Below are 19,439 nucleotides of genomic sequence, written 5' to 3'. Positions count from 1 at the left end.
TTGAACGATGGTAGCGCCCCCCTGTCATTGAGTTTGGCGGGACAGTTCAGCGTGGGTTATCTATATAAAAGTCATTTATTTTCTGCAATAATTAAGCTTTTGAAAAAAGGTTTTACACGTCAAAATGCGGTTCACAGAATACATCTACCTACCAAGTTTCAACAGTATAGCTCTTATAGTTTCAGAAAAAAATGGCTGTGACATACGGACGAACAGACGGACAGACAGACATGACGAATCTATAAGGGTTCCGTTTTTTGCCATTTGGCTACGGAACCCTAAAAATTGCCTATAGCCAGATTCGGAAAGGGGTTTACTGTTCTCTTTACAATTATGATGAAAATTGATATGACATTGACTGCTCTTGGGTTATACAGTTATGCCTATAAGGTTTACGTATGAATTTTTTAATTTAAACATCTAACTTAGACTGAATGATTCATGCAATAAAAATTAAAATGACACGGTAAAATTTAAATGATTTTGTATACAATAAAACCCTGCAAAGTGCAATATCACTTAGTGCATGCAACGTCATTTATAGTTGTTAAAACAGTTGAATTAAAAGTAGGTAATCGGGATTTCAGGGGTTAAATCGTATTGGTACGTACTGGCGCTCTGGCAGACACATTGTCATGTAGGTAAAACAAAAGACTAATTTGTAGTAACATTATATTATCTGCCTATAAAATCATAAATTAATAACAATAGCATGAGTTTTTCTAGTCAATCGTTCGAATCTGGTTCTCTATGGAATGTTGATCACATGGTATGCAAGACTGGAGTGGTCCGCTCTAGCAGTGGATCGAGTGTAGTGCGGTGAGGTTTGCCTGAAAATAAACACAATAAACATTACTTCTTTTTCTTTTAAGGTCATATCAGACTTATCAACTCTGAAAGGGATCAACGCCGTATCATCGCATTTCGCGCGCTGTCAACCGCGAAGCGAGGCGTTTACGTTACGGTGCGGATAAGTGTGCGTTGTGAGTTTCATACAAAGAAGAGTTGACCCTTTCCGTGTCGATAAATGTGCTACGTCCCTTATAGTGTGTTGTAGTAACAAAAGTTACAACCCTAAGTTGGTCAAAGTTGACTGACTCTACGTGGCGTTTTTATGGATGGCAAATCCTTCCTTACGTCTATCCGCCGTCATCATTTCAGCCACAGGACGTCCGTTGCTAAACATAGTCCTCCCTGAATGACTTCCAGATTGGCCGATTAGTAGCGGCCTGTATCTAGCGCCTTCCTGCAACCTTTATTGGTTCAGAGACGCGCGATAACCGCGCGGTTTCTGGGCGGTTCTCATTGGCGACGCACTGAGGCGGTAACCGTGTGGTTTCGGTTAATAGTGTACGAGAACTACCCAGCAACAACGCAATTATCGCTGTGTGAACCAGGTCAACCAGGCCTTATAAAACATCTTTCCACCTTGTTGGTGGATGTACTACCCACGCTGCGCTTGCCAGTGTGTAGCCTCCATTCAACTTCGTAATTGGGCTTAATCTGGCCTGAATTTAGCAATTTTAACTAGCGTTACCGTCACTCCCCTCTTCCTCAGAAGCAGCCCAATCCCCAGTGTGGGGGGTAAAGACAGCCTCCTTGTAGTTGCCGAACCCATCGCACTCCACGTCCGAACCGGTGCGACACTTCTCGCGGGCACAGTCTGGCGAATTTTTAAAGATATTTTTAAGACAACCTGAAGACTTCAGACTTTTAGTCGGCCGATAGTTGGGCCCGATTGTAATTTGGAAGAATCGGCCGATACCAATTTAGGTGAAACAATAAAATAAAAGACGAAAGAAGAGTTGCTAAGCCAAATATTGTCAACTAGCGGCCGCCGGCGACTTCGTACGCGTGGATCGTAAAAAAAATTCGTAAAATCCGTTCTTAATGAGCAGGAGCACCTACGTTCTAAAAGGAATCCCCATGCAAAATTTGAGACTCCGAGCACTTGTAGTTTCTGAGATTTTGTGATGAGTGAGTGAGTCAGTCAGTGACCTTTCAGTTTTATAGATACTTAAATAGAAGATGAATTATTGAATTTATTTATTTGGTTTTCACATTGTGTGAAAGGTCAGCAAAATATCGCAATTGGGTTTTTGCCGTACGGGTTTATGAATAGGTTTAGATCTCATTGGGTTGATGTTTGTTAGGGGATTCCCAGTGTATTAATACACTATTCAGCGATCATTTATTTAAGTGGGTAGTTTAGATACATTGTAACAGGAATTTACATTTGTTTATGTACGTGTTTTTTTTTGTAAATTACTTTCGGGGAAAAGTTTTTTAGGTAGGATACATTCAGTAGCGGCGTAAGGGGGGGGCGGTGGGGGCGGTCCGCCCCGGGTGCCAAGCATCAGGGGGTGACACAAGTCGCGCAGATTAGTACTCACTGACACATCTGCATGGCAAATCTGCGGTGTATGTCATCATACGGGGAGGAGGGAGGGGGGTGCGATTGTCTTTCAATCTTCGAATCGGTAAGTTACCCCCAAAATCCTGGGGGGTACTAGGGGGTGCCTTAAGACTTGTGACGGGGGGGGGGGGAAAAGGCAAAAAGTTTGTTCTAGAAATGAATTCGCCATCCTTTAATTATCCGAAAATGACACCACACTTGCCCTAATACCCATAGTTTTGAAGATATGGGCCTTAAAGTGAAGCGCGGCAGAAGGAAACTTGCCCCCCCTCCCCCTGCTACCACAGGGGGGGCTCCCGATGTCTACCGACGGAAATCTACTCAGGAGCACCCAAAGAACAACTGGTGAAAAAATGAGCCTTCTATACCAAAGTGGAGGGGTCTCCATACAAATCATTGCACTAAATTCCCTACTATAAACAAGAGTCTGGATTTTAATTAATTCTTGGTTGGCCAAATTACAGACTGAGAAATAGCGAAGTATATTGTTTAGGACGGAATTTGAGTACTAACTAAAAAGATCATAACCTCATTTGAAAATTAAAACATACATTATTTATGAAACATACACCATAGTCGCTTTAGGGACGTGCACCCACGAACATCATGTATGTGTCGCAGTCAAATTGTATAATCCGCCGTTTTACATTACAGCTAGGCATTTTGCATTACAGCTCTGTTTTGTAATACGGCGGCTTAACGTTTAGGCGGATTGAATACAGGTGAATGAAAATCCGCCGGAATGTATTCGGCGCCAAACGTTCTTCAATACGGCTAGCCGTAATGTAAAACAGCGTGTCATTACCCGCCGCTTTGATAGTTTTTAGTTCCTATTTTCAATACCGTGGCGCTGCCGGACAAAGTGGCTATGGATTCTGGTGTTCGGCGGAATCCTACACAATAATATTAGTGTAAAAATATGAAATCATGGCTGTGGCCGGTGAAGATAATTTTATCTTAAAGAAAAATAACTAAGAAAAATGACTAAAACTTTATTGTTTTGAGTTACCTGTTCCCTGTGATCATTTTTAATGTCTAAAAAGACTAAAGCTAAATATATTATTTAGTATACAGTAACGAAGATAATAATTCTTAAAATCTGTCTTATTAAAATTTATTTTCATTAAACATTGTTTTATTTTGTAAGTATGGTCACCCTACAATCTATAGTAGTACGATGCGGCTAAACGTGGGCCGCCGTATTGAAGAACGTATCGCAATGACAATCCGCCTAAACGTTAAACCGCCGTATTACAAAACAGAGCTGTAATGTAAAATGCCTAGTGGTAATGTAAAACGGCGGATTATACAATCCGACTGCGACATATGTTTTTTTTTATCCACAACGAGGAAGCTCTTGACCTGTATGATAGATACCTGATGGTAAGTGATGATCAGGCCGAAGGTGGAAGCGAGCTTCACCCGGAATCCTCAACAACGGAGGAACTGGCTATCTTACCTCTAACTGCCGGAACACAACAATGTTGTAACGCGGAGCTCTTCTTACAGTCGGCATCAAATAGTTCTTGACTCCCAAAGTAGCCAAAAAGATCGCAACACGTCTTTGTTATAATTGTATTATAATTGTGTTGACAACTTTTTGGCTACTTTGGGTGTCACGAACTATACTCGACATCAAATAAATCGCACCTCCCGCGACAAGCCCACCAATACTGGCACCATTTAAAAGCCTTCATTTCATTAAAGGAAAGATTTGTACCGCAAAAATGTGTCTATAAAAGGATCCAGAGTCACTTCTTAAAAAAATAGGTAGTTACGCTAGAGCCAACTTTTATGGCTATAAAACTGTTAAGTTGGGATTAATTGCTATGTTAATAAATTGTTAAAGAGGACACGTGAGATCATTATTTGGTTTTATAACCATACAAATTGGTCTAATTGATCCCAGAGGCGAGCTCAAAGTGAGGTCTTTTTTCAAGTCACATTTATTGTATATGTTAATCGTTTATTACGAAATTAAATGTGTTTTTCTTTAAGTATATTTATTGGGCTTTCAAATAACACCAATATTGTTGGGGCACTATGATTGTGTCAGTAGAAACCAATTTTCCTGTAAAACGTAGGTGGGCCGATTTTTGTGATGACCAGTGTAGTTCGTGACACCCAAAGTAGCCAAAAAGTTCGCAACACGTCTTTGTTAAAAATGTATTGACAACTTTTGGCCACTTTGGGTGTCACGAACTATTTGACACTGACTGTACCACCTCCACAATGTGGTACCACTGCCACATGAGTATTTACTAAACTGTGTGCCAAACAAAGGTGTACGTACCGCAGTTCATATTGGAGACCTCCACCCTGGGGACTTTGATGCCCTGTATGATGGTGCCGTCTTCCAGGGCGCAGTAGCATATGAATCGGCGACACTGGACAATGGACAATAACACACAACGGAAAGTAAATGCAAAATAATTGAGAAAAGCACAATAAGTTAATGTATTTAGTTTTATTTAAAAAAAATAATAGTAAATTGTACCTATGTGGCAGGGGTGGCTTAAGACCTACTGTTTACTAACGAAACCCTGGGCGATCTACCACTTACATACTTCTTGAAATCTTTAATGAAACAGCATAGTTTAGTACACAATCATGTAGTATTTTTTGCCTTGCTACGATCGACTGGACTAATAATCGCGATCGACCGGTTGGCCACCCCTGATATATGGTATAAATGTGGCGAGACCTGCTGGTTTATATGCATCAGTATAATATCTTATCTCTACATAGTATTATAAAACAAAGTCGCGCCTGCTGTATGTGCGCTTAGATCTTAAAAACTAAGTACGCAACGATTTAATGCAGTTTTCAGAAAGAGTCGTTCAAGAGTGCAATACATACTCGTAGCACCTGGGACGAGTCGCGACTAGGGTTGCCAGGCGTCCGGCTTTAGCCGGACATGTTTGGCTTTTTAGGGACTTGTCCGGCCAAATATTGCCTTGTCCGGCCTGTCCGGATTTTGTTAGGCTTTTTATTTGGTTGCCGCGCCAGGCGAAAGTCGAGCCACATCAGCCACAGAATCATATAAAGCGCACGCATCAGGATGTTGGATAGTAACCGATGATGATAGTACTCGTACTCACTCATGAACTGACACTAATTGNCGGCTTTTAGGGTAAAATGTCCGGCCAAATGAAGCACAAAGTCCGGCTTTTGTGATTTTGGACCTGGCAACCCTAGTCGCGACACTAGTTGTATAAAACTAATTTTACAAGAAAGAAACGATATTTCTGATGTGTAATTGTTGTAAAATGAATAACCTGCACCGGAGCGTATAGCCACAACGGGGTGCACTGCGGCGCGTCGTAGTGAAGGTGGCCGTCGACTCCGTACTTCTTCTTGAAGTACTTCATCTCACGCTTACATGGTTCTGATAGAATATAACGAAAATAGTTAAAAAATATTATGGTTTAGAAAGAAATACAATTCTAATGTTGCTTCGGCATTTGTTATAAATACCTACCACGAGGGTAGATCTGAGGATCTGTATCATTTTAGTCAATTGTAGTCTACCACGAGACTCTGTCTTCCCAGTAGCCTTATTCACGTAATAAAACTTCAACGACAACAAATCGCTGAGTTGCGATCCTATCGAGTAATCTTAATTCTACCGAAATGACCCTTGTGAATACGGATTTAGAACTGTTTTTCAATGGGACGACTTCTGAACGTCAGCGAGATCTTGACAGTCAAAATAAGTGAATTAGGCCATAGGCACGTACAAATTCAAACACATACCTAAAATTTTCAGTAAATTGGTTTTAAAAGTGCGCTGTAAAAGCCAACTTTATAGCACTAACCTAACCATTGCCTTAGGGACTACAATGTGGAGCAGTACTAAGAAGAAATATGATGTCTCAGCATATATGCAGTAGGTGCATAGGACGTTCCCATATTCAATGGACTGACGACCTCAAGAAGATAGAAGTGGCTTATGAAAAACGTGTCCGAACGTGCTTTGTGTCGTTTCAAAGAATGCTTAGTAATAGACTGCTATTGGCTTAATATAATGAAAAGAGGTTAAAAAAATGAAGAAGGCGTAACCATTAGCTTCGTCAAGGTTCTCGTCCCGCTTCTTTCGACTGCCGGAGCTGGTCACCACCGTGTGGATGTCCTGGCACTTGCCCTGCCGGCAGACCAGCCCGTCGTCGCATCCTGGCTCCAAGAACTCTTCTTCCACCTGTAGTCACAGCGTTAGCAAGGAAAACGCTTGTTCCCAAAATCACGACTAGTTACACCGTCACTCGTTTGGATATTTGTTTGCTGTGCAATGCATGCAGTGGATACTAAATTATCTACATAGGTATATGATGATAATAGAATGAAGCAAATATGCGTTAGGTACGAGTCTATTTTTAAAACTTGAAAGAAATTAAAATGATAGTTATTAGACATCAAATGGTTTTAACGATCATCACCACCATTTCAGCCACAGGACTTGTACCGCTGAACATATAAGCCTCCACCAATGAATTCCATATTGACCGGTTAGTAGTTTTAACGATATTTGAGGTCAATTCCTCCTTTTAAGTGTAAAAATAATTGTGCCACTTGTGACTACTAACTTCAATCTCCTTGGTACCATTGACATCATGTACAGTTTTCTTGAACTCAGCACATTTTTCGTTTAATTCTGTAAATTATAATTTTAAAATATGAAACAGTAAGCAAGTTTTATTGCGTGAATTAAGGGTTCGGACAAACCAACGCGATCACACCGCGATCAGCCGGCGTGCAGCGATGGCGACCAGACCTAAATGCATTGATCGCCATCGCTGCACGCCGGTTGATCGCGTTGGTTTGGCCGAACCTTTAGTAGGTGCTTAATCTTTCGAGGAGTCAGTAAAATAATCAAAATTAACATAGATAGTCTGACTTTCTATACAGGGTGTCTCTGTAGAAGATTGTTTACGTATCAAACAAATGACAACTAACGGTGATACGCGCTGCACCGGCCACAGCAGTTGCACTGCTCCTTGTCTGGTAAGAACGCGCCCGGGGCACACTCGTGCTCAGGCAACTGCCCCGGGGGGCACGCGTAGCCCCGACACGAGACGGGGCACAGGGGGCCCCCGGTCGGAGGCTCGTAGCGGAAACTACGCCGACTACAAAAGACAGCCAACTTAGATTAAGTTACAAAGGGGCCTACTCGGGCTAGAGCCCCTATCCCGGGGGGCACGCGTAGCCCCGACACGAAACGGGGCACAGGGGGCCCCCGGTCGGAGGCTCGTAGCGGAAACTGCGCCGACTACAACAGACAGCCAACTTAGATTCAGTTACAAAGGGGCCCACTCGGGCTAGAGCCCCTGTCCCGGGGGGCACGTGTAGACCCGGCACGAGATAGGGAGCCCCCGGTCGACGGCTCGTAGCGGAAACTGCGCCGACTATAAAAATGGCCCAAAACAAATTAACATTGGGGCAAAGTTTGGCCCTGGCAGTTGTCCCGGGGGGAATTCGTAGCCCCGACACGAGACAGGACACAGGGGCCAACAAAAAGTGGCCCCAGATAAAGTGACATTTGGGTACAGTCCGGTCCTGACTGTTACCTCGGGGGGCACTCGTAGCGGGCACTACGCCGACCACAACAGCTCCTACTTAAGCTGCTTTTTACACCGCCATCCAACTCAAGTTTTCTGTTTGGCCCTAAGGTTCTACTGGGAGAGAATGCCATAAGGCATTAAGTTCGCCTTCTGTAATGCAATTCTTTTTTTGTGTGCAATAAATTTTAATAATAATAAAAAGTGACCCGAGAAGTTGGGGCACAGGGGGCCACCGATCAGCTTGTAACGAAAGCTGAAGAATTTTATACGCTCGTAGTCGTAGGTCAGTAGACTACTACGACAAACCTACAACATCCGTAGCATAGCTTGAGTTCGTAGCAAAATAACAGCTGCTACGACACATGGGAACCGTAGCAGACACGTAGCACGTAGCAGGGTTCTAAATCGAAACCGTAGCAACCACTTGTAGCATGTAGCAGGGCTCAGAGGGGCTACTCCGAAATACGTTATCCGAAGTGTCGAATTACCATCCCTCTCACACAAAGCGAAATGCCGGTATGAGCGATGGTGACAGCAGATCCGAAACTACGTAAACAGTGTTTCAGAGTAGCCCCCCTGAACTGTAGCAAGCACCCGTAGCATGTAGCAGTGCTCTGTAGATGCTACTACGAGTCTACGACGGTTACGTCATTAAATCGATTTAATGACGGTTACGTCACGATTTTCGCCGTTTAAATTATTAACACGACATAATTTTAAACTTTACAAGAGATCGATCAAAACCATCAAAAATTACTTACGTACTTAGCAAGGTCACATTGTAACATTTATGAAAAGTGCTTCATCAAATTATGTTGTGAAAATACTCGTTTCTAACAAACTTACATGTTCAAAGTTTCATTAGGAATCGACGGCACTGATACAGGAACGCCTGTAATGTCAAACAAGCAATAATTATATCACCTAGGCCCAGAACAGACGGTGAAACGCAACTGCAACGAAACTGCAACTGCTAGTTACTTTTGAGTTGCATCTAAGTTTCTGCCATAGCGTCCGTTGAGAGACCACACATGACGCGACCAGTTTGAAACTTTCAGTTTCAGTTTCATTGATCAGAATCATCACAAAGTTGCAGTTTCGTTGCAGTTGCGTTTCACCGTCTGTTCTGGGCCTAACTCTAATTTTAATTATGCAATAGTTTAAAAGAGCATACGAGTACATACATCTGCGAAGGTTTTTATCACATTTCAGTGCTCTCAGCTCTTGCTCAGGGTGACCCCAGTAAGGATTGCAACCAGCACGAAAATCTGCAATAAAGAAAACTCAATACTCAATATTTTATTGCATCCATTATGTACTTAAAATTAGAATATTATGAGCCCTGTAGGGCACGGCAATAAGTAGGGAGGAGGACCACCCTTGATCAACCGAAAAATGTATCAGAAGTTAGAGCCTAATAATTTATCATTGAGATACTCACTTAAAGCATAATAGTGTTTGGAAATTAAGAGTTCTTAAGTTTAAACTATAGGAATCACTCATCAAAATACACATTAATTTTGTTTGACTGGCTCCCATTTGATTGTTATGCTATTTTCAGCTATTTAGTTGTCGATCAAATTACTCCTTTTTCTGCCAAATGAATCACGTCTACTTAAAGTGATTGGCGATTGTTCTAGCTAGAGAATACAACCGAATGAGTATTCGTTTGATTAAAAAAATCGAAAAACAAAATTATACCATATCCATCCGCTTTAACTACACTACTTATCTTTCTTTCACAAATCTTTGATTCCTCCTTACCGATTGTAGTTACCGGTAGAAACTCTTCAGCATCAAAGCTATATTCGTCCTCCATGCAGGATTGGTCCAATTCTGGAAAAAAAAAATTGCAATTTTGCAAATGTTTAGTTTAACTCTTAGCACACAGGCACAAGACTGTATTTTAATGGTATGGTAAGCTCGATTCATACTTAAGCATGGATTTTCAAGCCGCTCAATGGTTTAATTTCAATATTTCGAGACAAATCATCACGTTTGAATCTTATCTCTTTTTTCTCACCATAGAGGTTGACTGGAAGAGATCGCTTCACAGCGATAAGACTTCGAGATCACCCGAATGTTATCGCGATGTAAGAGGCTTGCATTCAGCAGTGGGCTTAAACGCTGCACTGGTACAGATTCGAATGATAAATATGTCGATTGGTTGAAAGATATGGCACATCTAAGTTTTATCAATAAAAGACTGGTTACATCACAGTCTGTGCATCGATCAAACGAGACGAAGATATTCAATGACAAACGCAAATTTCCTAAACATTGAAGGTTATAATGATCATGTTTAAAGTGAAACTAAATGGATGCATCATTTCAAATGCGCTTTGCCAATTTTGTCACGAGTCTTTTAACTGCTGAGATATTTAAATTTTCAACCGACTTCAAAAAAGGAGGAGGTTCTCAATTCGACCCGTATGTTTTTTTTTTTCTATGTTTGTTACGCGATAACTCCGCCAATTATGAACCGATTTGAACAAATCTTTTTTCGGCGTATAGGTAATACCTCAAGGGTGGTCCCATTTAAATTTAATAATAAAAAAACAACCCCCAAGGGTGGAAAATTGGGGATGAACTTTTTTATACGCAATATCTCCGCCGATTATAAACCAATTTGAACGATTATTTTTTTGTTAAATAGGTATTATCAAAAGGGTAGTTTCATGCGAATTTGAAGAATATATTTCACCCCCAAGGGTGGAAAATTAGGGATGAACTTTTTTATACGCAATATCTCCGCCGATTATAAACCAATTTGAACGATTATTTTTTTGTTAAATAGGTATTATCAAAAGGGTAGTTTCATGCGAATTTGAAGAATATATTTCACCCCCAAGGGTGGAAAATTAGGGATGAACTTTTTTATACGCAATATCTCCGCCGATTATAAACCAATTTGAACGATTATTTTTTTGTTAAATAGGTATTATCAAAAGGGTAGTTTCATGCGAATTTGAAGAATATATTTCACCCCCAAGGGTGGAAAATTAGGGATGAACTTTTTTATACGCAATATCTCCGCCGATTATAAACCAATTTGAACGATTATTTTTTTGTTAAATAGGTATTATCAAAAGGGTAGTTTCATGCGAATTTGAAGAATATATTTCACCCCCAAGGGTGGAAAATTAGGGATGAACTTTTTTATACGCAATATCTCCGCCGATTATGAACCAATTTTTTTTGGTCTCAGTGTATGTACTGCCTACCTTCAGTGGTAACATCAAGGTAATAATTAGTTAACTAAAAAGCAAGAAATAAGTAAAATTTTATAAAAAAAAATGAAACCGACTCCAAAAAACCTACACTAAAACGTAGAAAAATAATTACTAATTACCTACTTATTTATTAGGACGAATTATTAATATTTATGTAGGTATACCATGATTGATACTTTTGGAGTCGGTGCAGGCAAACTTTACATGTTTCATAATCTTGGCACCGACTCCAGAAGTATCAATCATGGTATACCTACATAAATATTAATAATTCGTCCTAATAAATTGCAACGGGGCGTCTTAGCTAGCTCAGTCTGACACCCCGCTGTTTAGTACTAAGTCCCAGTTCGCTTTCTGCGATGAGGGATGTGTACCTATCCAGGATGCCTACAGGGATATTGACCAAGGAAACGCACAATCAATAACACAATGACACTTGTATTTCTAGTTCCACAATGGTTCCTTATTCTAACTTCACTGACTCTAAATTTATTATTACTACGAGCAATTACTTTACAGGTTATTCAACAATTATAAATCAATGGCAATGAGAGGTATAGCGACGCGCCCGGTTCGCGTCCCGAAACTAGTTTACGTATCCGCGAGAGGGGCGGCGCCCTGTGCGAGGTTTAGCGAGTATTAGTGGATACTTATAACTAGGGGGGTAGGACGTGTTTTCATACGCTACAACCAGAGACCTAAGTCGTCGGGGAGCTGAAACCGTTAGGGAAAGGCGTCGGACCTACGTGGCGAGGGGGTATGAAGTTTAGGATGGGTGGCAGCAGGATTGCTACCGCGGGTTCGGGATGAGTATCGCATGCACTACTCGGTAGGGATGAGAATAGGTAGCTATCAACGATAGAACGTTTCAACAGCAACACGAAGCTTTATGGCTCCGCGGAGGTAAACGAGGTATCGAGTCAAGCCAAGTTAGTGGGAACAGTGTGGGTAGCAATTCGCTAGGGACTCTGTGCAATGCAACCGAGGGAACAATAGACGCGCGCGCGAACGTCTGGTTGTTGCAATGGCTCCCGAGCGAATGCTAGGCGCCCGCGGTCGCCGCCGTCTCTTATATTAGCTCGGTCCGTGCGGCGTGCGGCCGCGCAGCCGTAGGGTTGTCAAAATCTCTGCGCTCGGTGCTAGGGCTGTCGATGCGTCGCTCGGTGCTAGGGCTGTCGATGCGTCGCGGGGCGCGTCACATCCTCCCTTGTTTTGGAGATTTTTACCTGGAAAAATCACAAGTCTGGTACATTAAGGTTCTTCAAGAACAACTAAAAGTCATGTCAATAATAAGTTATTTTTGGGTAACTTCATAACGAGTGAAAAATAACAATGTAAAACATGACTGAATTTGTATTTAATCATTAGCCCAATAATAACTCTTTATTTAGAATATGACAGTACATTCATTTACTTATAACAATATCAGTTAATTTGGTCTTGAAACAATGTTATTAAGGTATTCTTAATAATTTTTTTTTTTTTGCTTACAATGAACTAATCAAACGCTAATTATAGCTAACTTAGTTTTGAAACAATGTTGTAAGATACCTTTGACCTTTTGTTTACAATTAACCAATGAACTAATTAAACTAGTTGTTTACTTTGTTATTACGAGTATTCAATTATTCCTTGAAATATTTCTTTAATACAATAATAGTATGCATGGCACTTGTTATTATTATTTCTAGTTTACTAGTTTAATTATTTAAATTGGCATATTCAGAATAGGCATCTGATTGATGTTAATAATTTTTACAATTATTAAAAGTTATACAAGGTAATGGCAGTTAAGTGGTTAAGTTTTAATTACAATAAATAATATTTCTTAATGTAAATGGAATGCAGCCTGGCGCGGCGCGCAAACATTAGGCAGGTAAAATCTAGTTATGATTCATCTAGTAAGCGAGTGCTGTTGATCGCCCGTGGCGTATAGAAAAAATGCGTTTCACTGATAATATGCAAATGAGTTCGCTCGGTGAATCGTTCTTACAATGTTTGTTTATTACGAGTATTTAAAAGTTATCGAGAAACTGGTAGTACTATTGACGCGTAGCAAACCGGTTTGTTATTTATGTGAGTTTAGGTTGCGAGTTACGAGTAATTAACAATGAGGTTTGCGTCAATAGTTATTTAACGAGAATAAATAGAACAATTGAATGATTTAAATTATACAGGGTTATTATCTAATGATAATTAATACTTATAGTTTATTGATATGTGATATTTAACGAGATTAAATTCGAGAGCTGCATTATCTAGATTATACAGGGTTGTTAGGTAATGTTAATTAATACTTGTAGGTTATTGACTTGTTTTTAAATACTGAGAAAGTTACTTTAACGAGAACTGACTAGACAATTACTAAGTACCTACTTTGTATCTATCTATTAGAAACCTAACTTAGGTATAAAGTTAAGCTACGAGTAAATGTTACTGGCCTTGTTTAGCTGGTTCTGGATTTGGCCGCGCCTCTTCTTTCTCCCCGGCCGGCTCCTGGTCTGGTCCTCAGCTCGGGTCGGCTCCTCTCCAGGGCCGGACTCGCGCCAGTCCAGGTCTTGTGGGTGGTCGACGGTGTCGACATCGAGGATTTCGGTCCAGTCAGTGGACCGGTTTGATGATTTGGGTAGTGGTCTACTCGGGTCTGTAGACGCTGCGCTCCAGGGTTTGCGTGCGTTGTTAACTTGGCAGGTTTTGCAGTTCTTGACGTACGTTGACACATCTCTGTACATACCGGGCCAATAATATCTCTGTGATATTTTGTTTAGTGTTTTTGCTGTTCCTAGATGACCTGCGGTTGGGGTATCGTGGTTTTCTTTCAGAATCTGGTTTTTTTCGTTGCTGTTTATGCATAATTTCCAGTCTGATGATGTTTCTGTTCTTGGTCCGTATGCGTGATTTATTATTTTCTTGTATAATCTGTTGTTTGTCATTTTATAATCTTTGTTTCCGGTTTTTTGTATTTCTTGAATTTTCTTTTGGATCCAGTCTCCTTTTGTTTCTTGTTTTAAGCGTGTTACGTGTTTATTTATTACTTCTTGACTTTTAGGGTTCCGTGAATAGTCTTTTTTCTTGATTGGTTTTTCGTGTGCGAGTTTGATCTTGTATTTTTTCATACTTGTCGGTGTTTCGGCCATTTCGTATGTAGGTACGATGTTGGCTTCTGTAGTTTTTCTTGACGTTGTTCCCACTTGTTCCCCTTGCTTGGTGCTATCTTTGGGCCATTCTATTTTGGCTCCTATTCTGTTCAGTATATCCATGCCGATCAGTATATTCGTGATTTGTGGATGATATAACACTTGGTGGTTAAATGTTTTTCCTTTTATATTTATTTGCAAGTCTAGTGCTTCTTTAATTCGAGTTGTGTGCCCATCTGTCATGCTAGCTGTTATGCTTACCATTGCAACGGGGCGTCTTAGCTAGCTCAGTCTGACACCCCGCTGTTTAGTACTAAGTCCCAGTTCGCTTTCTGCGATGAGGGATGTGTACCTATCTAGGATGCCTACAGGGATATTGACCAAGGAAACGCACAATCAATAACACAATGACACTTTGTATTTCTAATTCCACAATGGTTCCTTATTCTAACTTCACTGACTCTAAGTTTATTATTATTACGAGCAGTTACTTTACAGGTTATTTTACAATCACTAATTAATGGCAATGAAAAGAATAGCGACGCGCCCGGTCCGCGTCCCGAAACTAGTTTACGTATCCGCGAGAGGGGCGGCGCCCTGTGCGAGGTTTAGCGAGTGTTAGTGGATACTTATAACTAGGGGGGTAGGACGTGATTTCATACGCTAGAACCATGAGACCTAAGTCGTCAGGCGAGCTGAAATCACTAGGGGAAAGGCGTCGGACCTACGTGGCGAGGGGGTATGAAGTTTGGGATGGGTGGCAGCAGGATTGCTACCGCAGGTTCGGGATGAGTATCACATGCACTACTCGGTAAGGATGAGAATAGGCAGCTATCAACGATAGAACGTTTCAACAGCAACACGAAGCTTTATGGCTCCGCGGAGGTAAACGAGGTATCGAGTCAAGCCAAGTTAGTGGGAACAGTGTGGGTAGCAATTCGCTAGGGACTCTGTGCAATGCAACCGAGGGAACAATAGACGCGCGCGCGAACGTCTGGTTGTTGCAATGGCTCCCGAGCGAATGCTAGGCGCCCGCGGTCGCCGCCGTCTCTTATATTAGCTCGGTCCGTGCGGCGTGCGGCCGCGCAGCCGTAGGGTTGTCAAAATCTCCGCGCTCGGTGCTAGGGCTGTCGATGCGTCGCGGGGCGCGTCACAGTTATATTTCTTAATTACCATTATAATTGTAATTTAAGTATCAAGTCAGTTTTATTGATAACACAGATTGGCGAAACTATTAAAAAATCGTGTCTCATAAGTCATAAATATTTCTTTGTTATTACAGAGGCTCTATAAAAAGAGCTGTTTAATTTGTACCTTAGCACATTGGAAGGCCTTTGTATTGTCACGGAGGAAAAATCTTGAAAAGAAACATTGTCCATCATTTAGACACCTATCGGAGAGTACAAAACGATTGTTATTGCAAATATTTTAATACAAAAATCATCTGGTAGTGTAAAAAATTCGTAATCTATATGATAATGATAAAAAGTGTTTTTATCTTTGTGATATAACACTGGTAGACATTCACGGTTATACTGTTGTATTTCTAGTTCCACAATGGTTCCTTATTCTAACTTCACTGACTCTAAATTTATTATTACTACGAGCAATTACTTTACAGGTTATTCAACAATTATAAATCAATGGCAATGAGAGGTATAGCGACGCGCCCGGTTCGCGTCCCGAAACTAGTTTATGTATCCGCGAGAGGGGCGGCGCCCTGTGCGAGGTTTAGCGAGTATTAGTGGATACTTATAACTAGGGGGGTAGGACGTGTTTTCATACGCTACAACCAGAGACCTAAGTCGTCGGGGAGCTGAAACCGTTAGGGAAAGGCGTCGGACCTACGTGGCGAGGGGGTATGAAGTTTAGGATGGGTGGCAGCAGGATTGCTACCGCGGGTTCGGGATGAGTATCGCATGCACTACTCGGTAGGGATGAGAATAGGTAGCTATCAACGATAGAACGTTTCAACAGCAACACGAAGCTTTATGGCTCCGCGGAGGTAAACGAGGTATCGAGTCAAGCCAAGTTAGTTAGTTAGTTAGGGAACAGTGTGGGTAGCAATTCGCTAGGGACTCTGTGCAATGCAACCGAGGGAACAATAGACGCGCGCGCGAACGTCTGGTTGTTGCAATGGCTCCCGAGCGAATGCTAGGCGCCCGCGGTCGCCGCCGTCTCTTATATTAGCTCGGTCCGTGCGGCGTGCGGCCGCGCAGCCGTAGGGTTGTCAAAATCTCTGCGCTCGGTGCTAGGGCTGTCGATGCGTCGCGGGGCGCGTCACAAAATAAGTAGGTATAATTAGTAATTATTTTTCTACGTTTTAGTGTAGGTTTTTTGGAGTCGGTTTTATTTTTTTTTATTAAACAAGCTAGTTAAACAGTTTTTAAACAGGACTGGTCTTTGTGGAAGTCCTTGGGGGAGGCCTTTGTCCAGCAGTGGACGTCTTTCGGCTGAAACGAACAAACGAACGAAGATATTTAAGTATTTTAGATTGATTAATTGCTACAGCTATTTAGAGTGGTAAACAGCTTGCGGAAGTAAACTTCTGCAAGTTTTATTGCTAGTCTAAACCTCGCATTACACCTTCTGGGCAGAGCAGCTGCCCCCCCATGGAATCTCGCAGGAAATGTTTGAACTCGCCTGAAAGCGCTAAAGGCGTTAAGTCAATCGATCCCTAGGCCAGAAGCTGTCTTAAGTGACATTTCATCTGAAAAAATCTGATCCGTGGATGAGTTGTCTCCCTTTAAAAGTTAGTTGTTTAGTCTAATCATCCGCAAAATATTTATCTTCGGATGAAACGTCACCGTTTCTAAGTTGGAAGATATCTAATTTAATTAAATTAATATATTTCGGAAAGGGACCACACTTCCAAGTTTGAAACGGTAACGTTTCATGCGAAGATTTTGATCATTTTGCGGATGATTCGACACCTAACTTTGAAAGGGAGACAACTCATCCGCGGATGAGATATTTTCGGATGAAATGTCACCTAAGTCGCTGGGGACTTGTAACCCCACCAGTGTGACAAATCCTAATAGTCACCTCTGTAGAATATGCATTCGTCACAGCACCGGCACTGGGAGAAGTCTGCTGGCACGAACATGGTCCTCCATTTGCCGTACTTGGCGTCGCAGTAGCGGTCGTACTCGGAAGGGTGGACGTGCCGCTCTCTGGAATTTGACTTGTGGATAAATCCAGAATCATTGGTGGAAATCATCAATTCAGCCACAGGATATCTGCTGCCGAATATAGGCAGAAGATTTCGATATTAAAACTGTCATGTATCATCATGCATATATGTTACTTTGTCTAGCTAGGGGGATACATTACAAAAATAATTATATTTTTAATACAAACCTACACGAATCCCGAAACAGTTCACATTCGGTTTGATTGTTGAAATGTGGACATTGTGGACAAACTTGATAATCTGTGGAAGAAAAGTATGCATAAACTACGGTCTCCTAATAAACGTTATACGGGGCGTATGACGTCAGCGTCACACGTTCCTATCGACGTTCATAACATCAACGTTTGAAAGAGACCAGCAACAAGTCTATATAGTCTGGTCCGTGAGCACGTAGAATTTTGTCCAATGACCCCTAGCTACCCATCCTTATCGCTCGCGCGTAATTATGTTGCTATCGCGCTCGCACACTCACTGCGGGTGCCAGTCGCACAGTCGCGACAGCAATATAATTACGCGCGAGCGATAAGGATGGGTAGCTAGGGGTCATTGGACACAATTCTACGTGCTCACGGACCGGGCTTTAGTACTTAAGCATTGTGACGCAGCCTACGGTGTAGACCACAGTCTTAAAGTTAAGCAACCCGCGGCGCTGGCTAGACTGCTAATTTACCAGTAACTTTAGTCGGCTGGAGTTAAGATTAGGGACTAAGTATGAATGAATCCTGGGCCTAAACTCACCAATCCTGCCTTTACAGATCGGCCTGACCGTCCTCTTGCTAGGTATCTGTACCAACGTCGACGAGGGCCTGCTCTGCTCGCACCTGTCGTAGTCTATGTCCATCTCCTTGTTCCGGACCAGAGACAAGATCTCCGTCTCCCGCCAGTACTCGCTCGTGTCTTTGTCCTTGTCTATGAGCGCTATGAATGGGAGGTACTGGAAGAGAATGGGGATCTATGATGTAGGCCTAGGATGTAGTCTCAGTTGAGTAAATATTTATACCGGAGCCGCGATACGCTAAAATAGAATACTCGCATCAAGTGTCTTTAATTTGTTAGGATTTGTACTGAATACCATGAAAAATAAGATCTTTAGGAATAAAAACCCATGCGATGCTTTTAAGCGGCGGCTATCTTGCTGAAGTAAACTGCAAGGGGGTTGAGTAAGAAGATGTTCCAAAAATGACAATCGGGGTGATCAAATCCAGGTTATCAAAGTGGAATAGACTCCATGCGACACTGGTGTCCTTTGATCACCCATAGTAAGAAGTCCACTTTGATCACTTAGGTGACCTGATCGCCTGAAGTCCACTTTGTTCACCTGGGTGATCAAACTCATGTGATCAATGTGGAATAGTCCTCAAAAATAACTTGTAGATTTTTCTAAGCTTCTACATACTTCTTGTTTTTATCTAAAAAACACTTATGTACCTATCAGAAATACAAACTTGAAAACATAAAAATTGCCTCTTGTACTAGGATCCACTATGCAATTAGAGGATTATTGTAGTTTCTCGTCAGTTAAAGACAAGAAGGGAAGAAGCTCTTACCTCGAGATCGGCAGTAACAGTTTTATTCCCAGCCTTCGTTTTACCATCCAGAGACAGTACCGGCACCACACTTTTACCTTGAATCGAGCCTAGGTGAAAAACAGCGAGCAATAGCAAGATTTTCATGTTGTTTTTGCTATATTTTTCCTATTTCTGTATATTTGTAACAAATTTTTTTGACATTGATGAGTCAGGTGGTAGACTTCTAGCAGAATGTCAAAGTGTTTGACATCTATCAGTCGTAGAGAAAAAAGATAGAAGACTCGTGGCGTGGCCTATGCCGTGGTTACCGTGGCCGTGGCCGTGGCCGTGGCCAGCCTGAGGGAGTGATAATAGATCAGTGTAGATCCTCCAA

General features: G+C 41.7%; 1 protein-coding gene across 1 annotated transcript; it reads right to left on the bottom strand.

Annotated features, from left to right (window-relative positions):
• Nucleotides 1–692: 692 nt before the first annotated feature.
• Nucleotides 693–19,226, bottom strand: LOC114364102 (uncharacterized). The gene is made up of 14 exons (XM_028320106.1): nt 19,085–19,226; nt 18,276–18,471; nt 17,705–17,777; nt 17,390–17,517; nt 9,739–9,810; nt 9,159–9,242; nt 8,821–8,866; nt 7,370–7,539; nt 7,000–7,067; nt 6,479–6,614; nt 5,695–5,804; nt 4,710–4,803; nt 1,538–1,663; nt 693–830 (listed from the first exon to the last, which is right to left on the bottom strand). The coding sequence occupies exons 1-14, from the start codon at nt 19,208–19,210 to the stop codon at nt 763–765; spliced, it is 1,497 nt and encodes a 498-aa protein (XP_028175907.1). The 5' UTR covers nt 19,211–19,226; the 3' UTR covers nt 693–762.
• Nucleotides 19,227–19,439: the final 213 nt, after the last annotated feature.

This window comes from Ostrinia furnacalis, unplaced genomic scaffold, assembly GCF_004193835.3.
Source record: "Ostrinia furnacalis isolate ACB-3 unplaced genomic scaffold, ASM419383v2 OfSCF7348, whole genome shotgun sequence".
NCBI classification, from domain to species: Eukaryota; Metazoa; Arthropoda; class Insecta; order Lepidoptera; family Crambidae; genus Ostrinia; species Ostrinia furnacalis.
This window is presented reverse-complemented; position numbering and strand designations above follow the sequence as displayed.

What these genes read in the sequence shown, in the direction of transcription:
- LOC114364102 (XM_028320106.1), bottom strand. Translation starts at nt 19,210, where the DNA reads ATGAAAATCTTGCTATTGCTCGCTGTTTTTCACCTAGGCTCGATTCAA. An exon ending in CTGTTACTGCCGATCTCGAG is followed by an intron (nt 18,472 to 19,084) that starts GTAAGAGCTTCT and finishes ATTCTCTTCCAG; the next exon opens with TACCTCCCATTCATAGCGCT. An exon ending in GGTCTCCAATATGAACTGCG is followed by an intron (nt 1,664 to 4,709) that starts GTACGTACACCT and finishes AAAATTCGCCAG; the next exon opens with ACTGTGCCCGCGAGAAGTGT.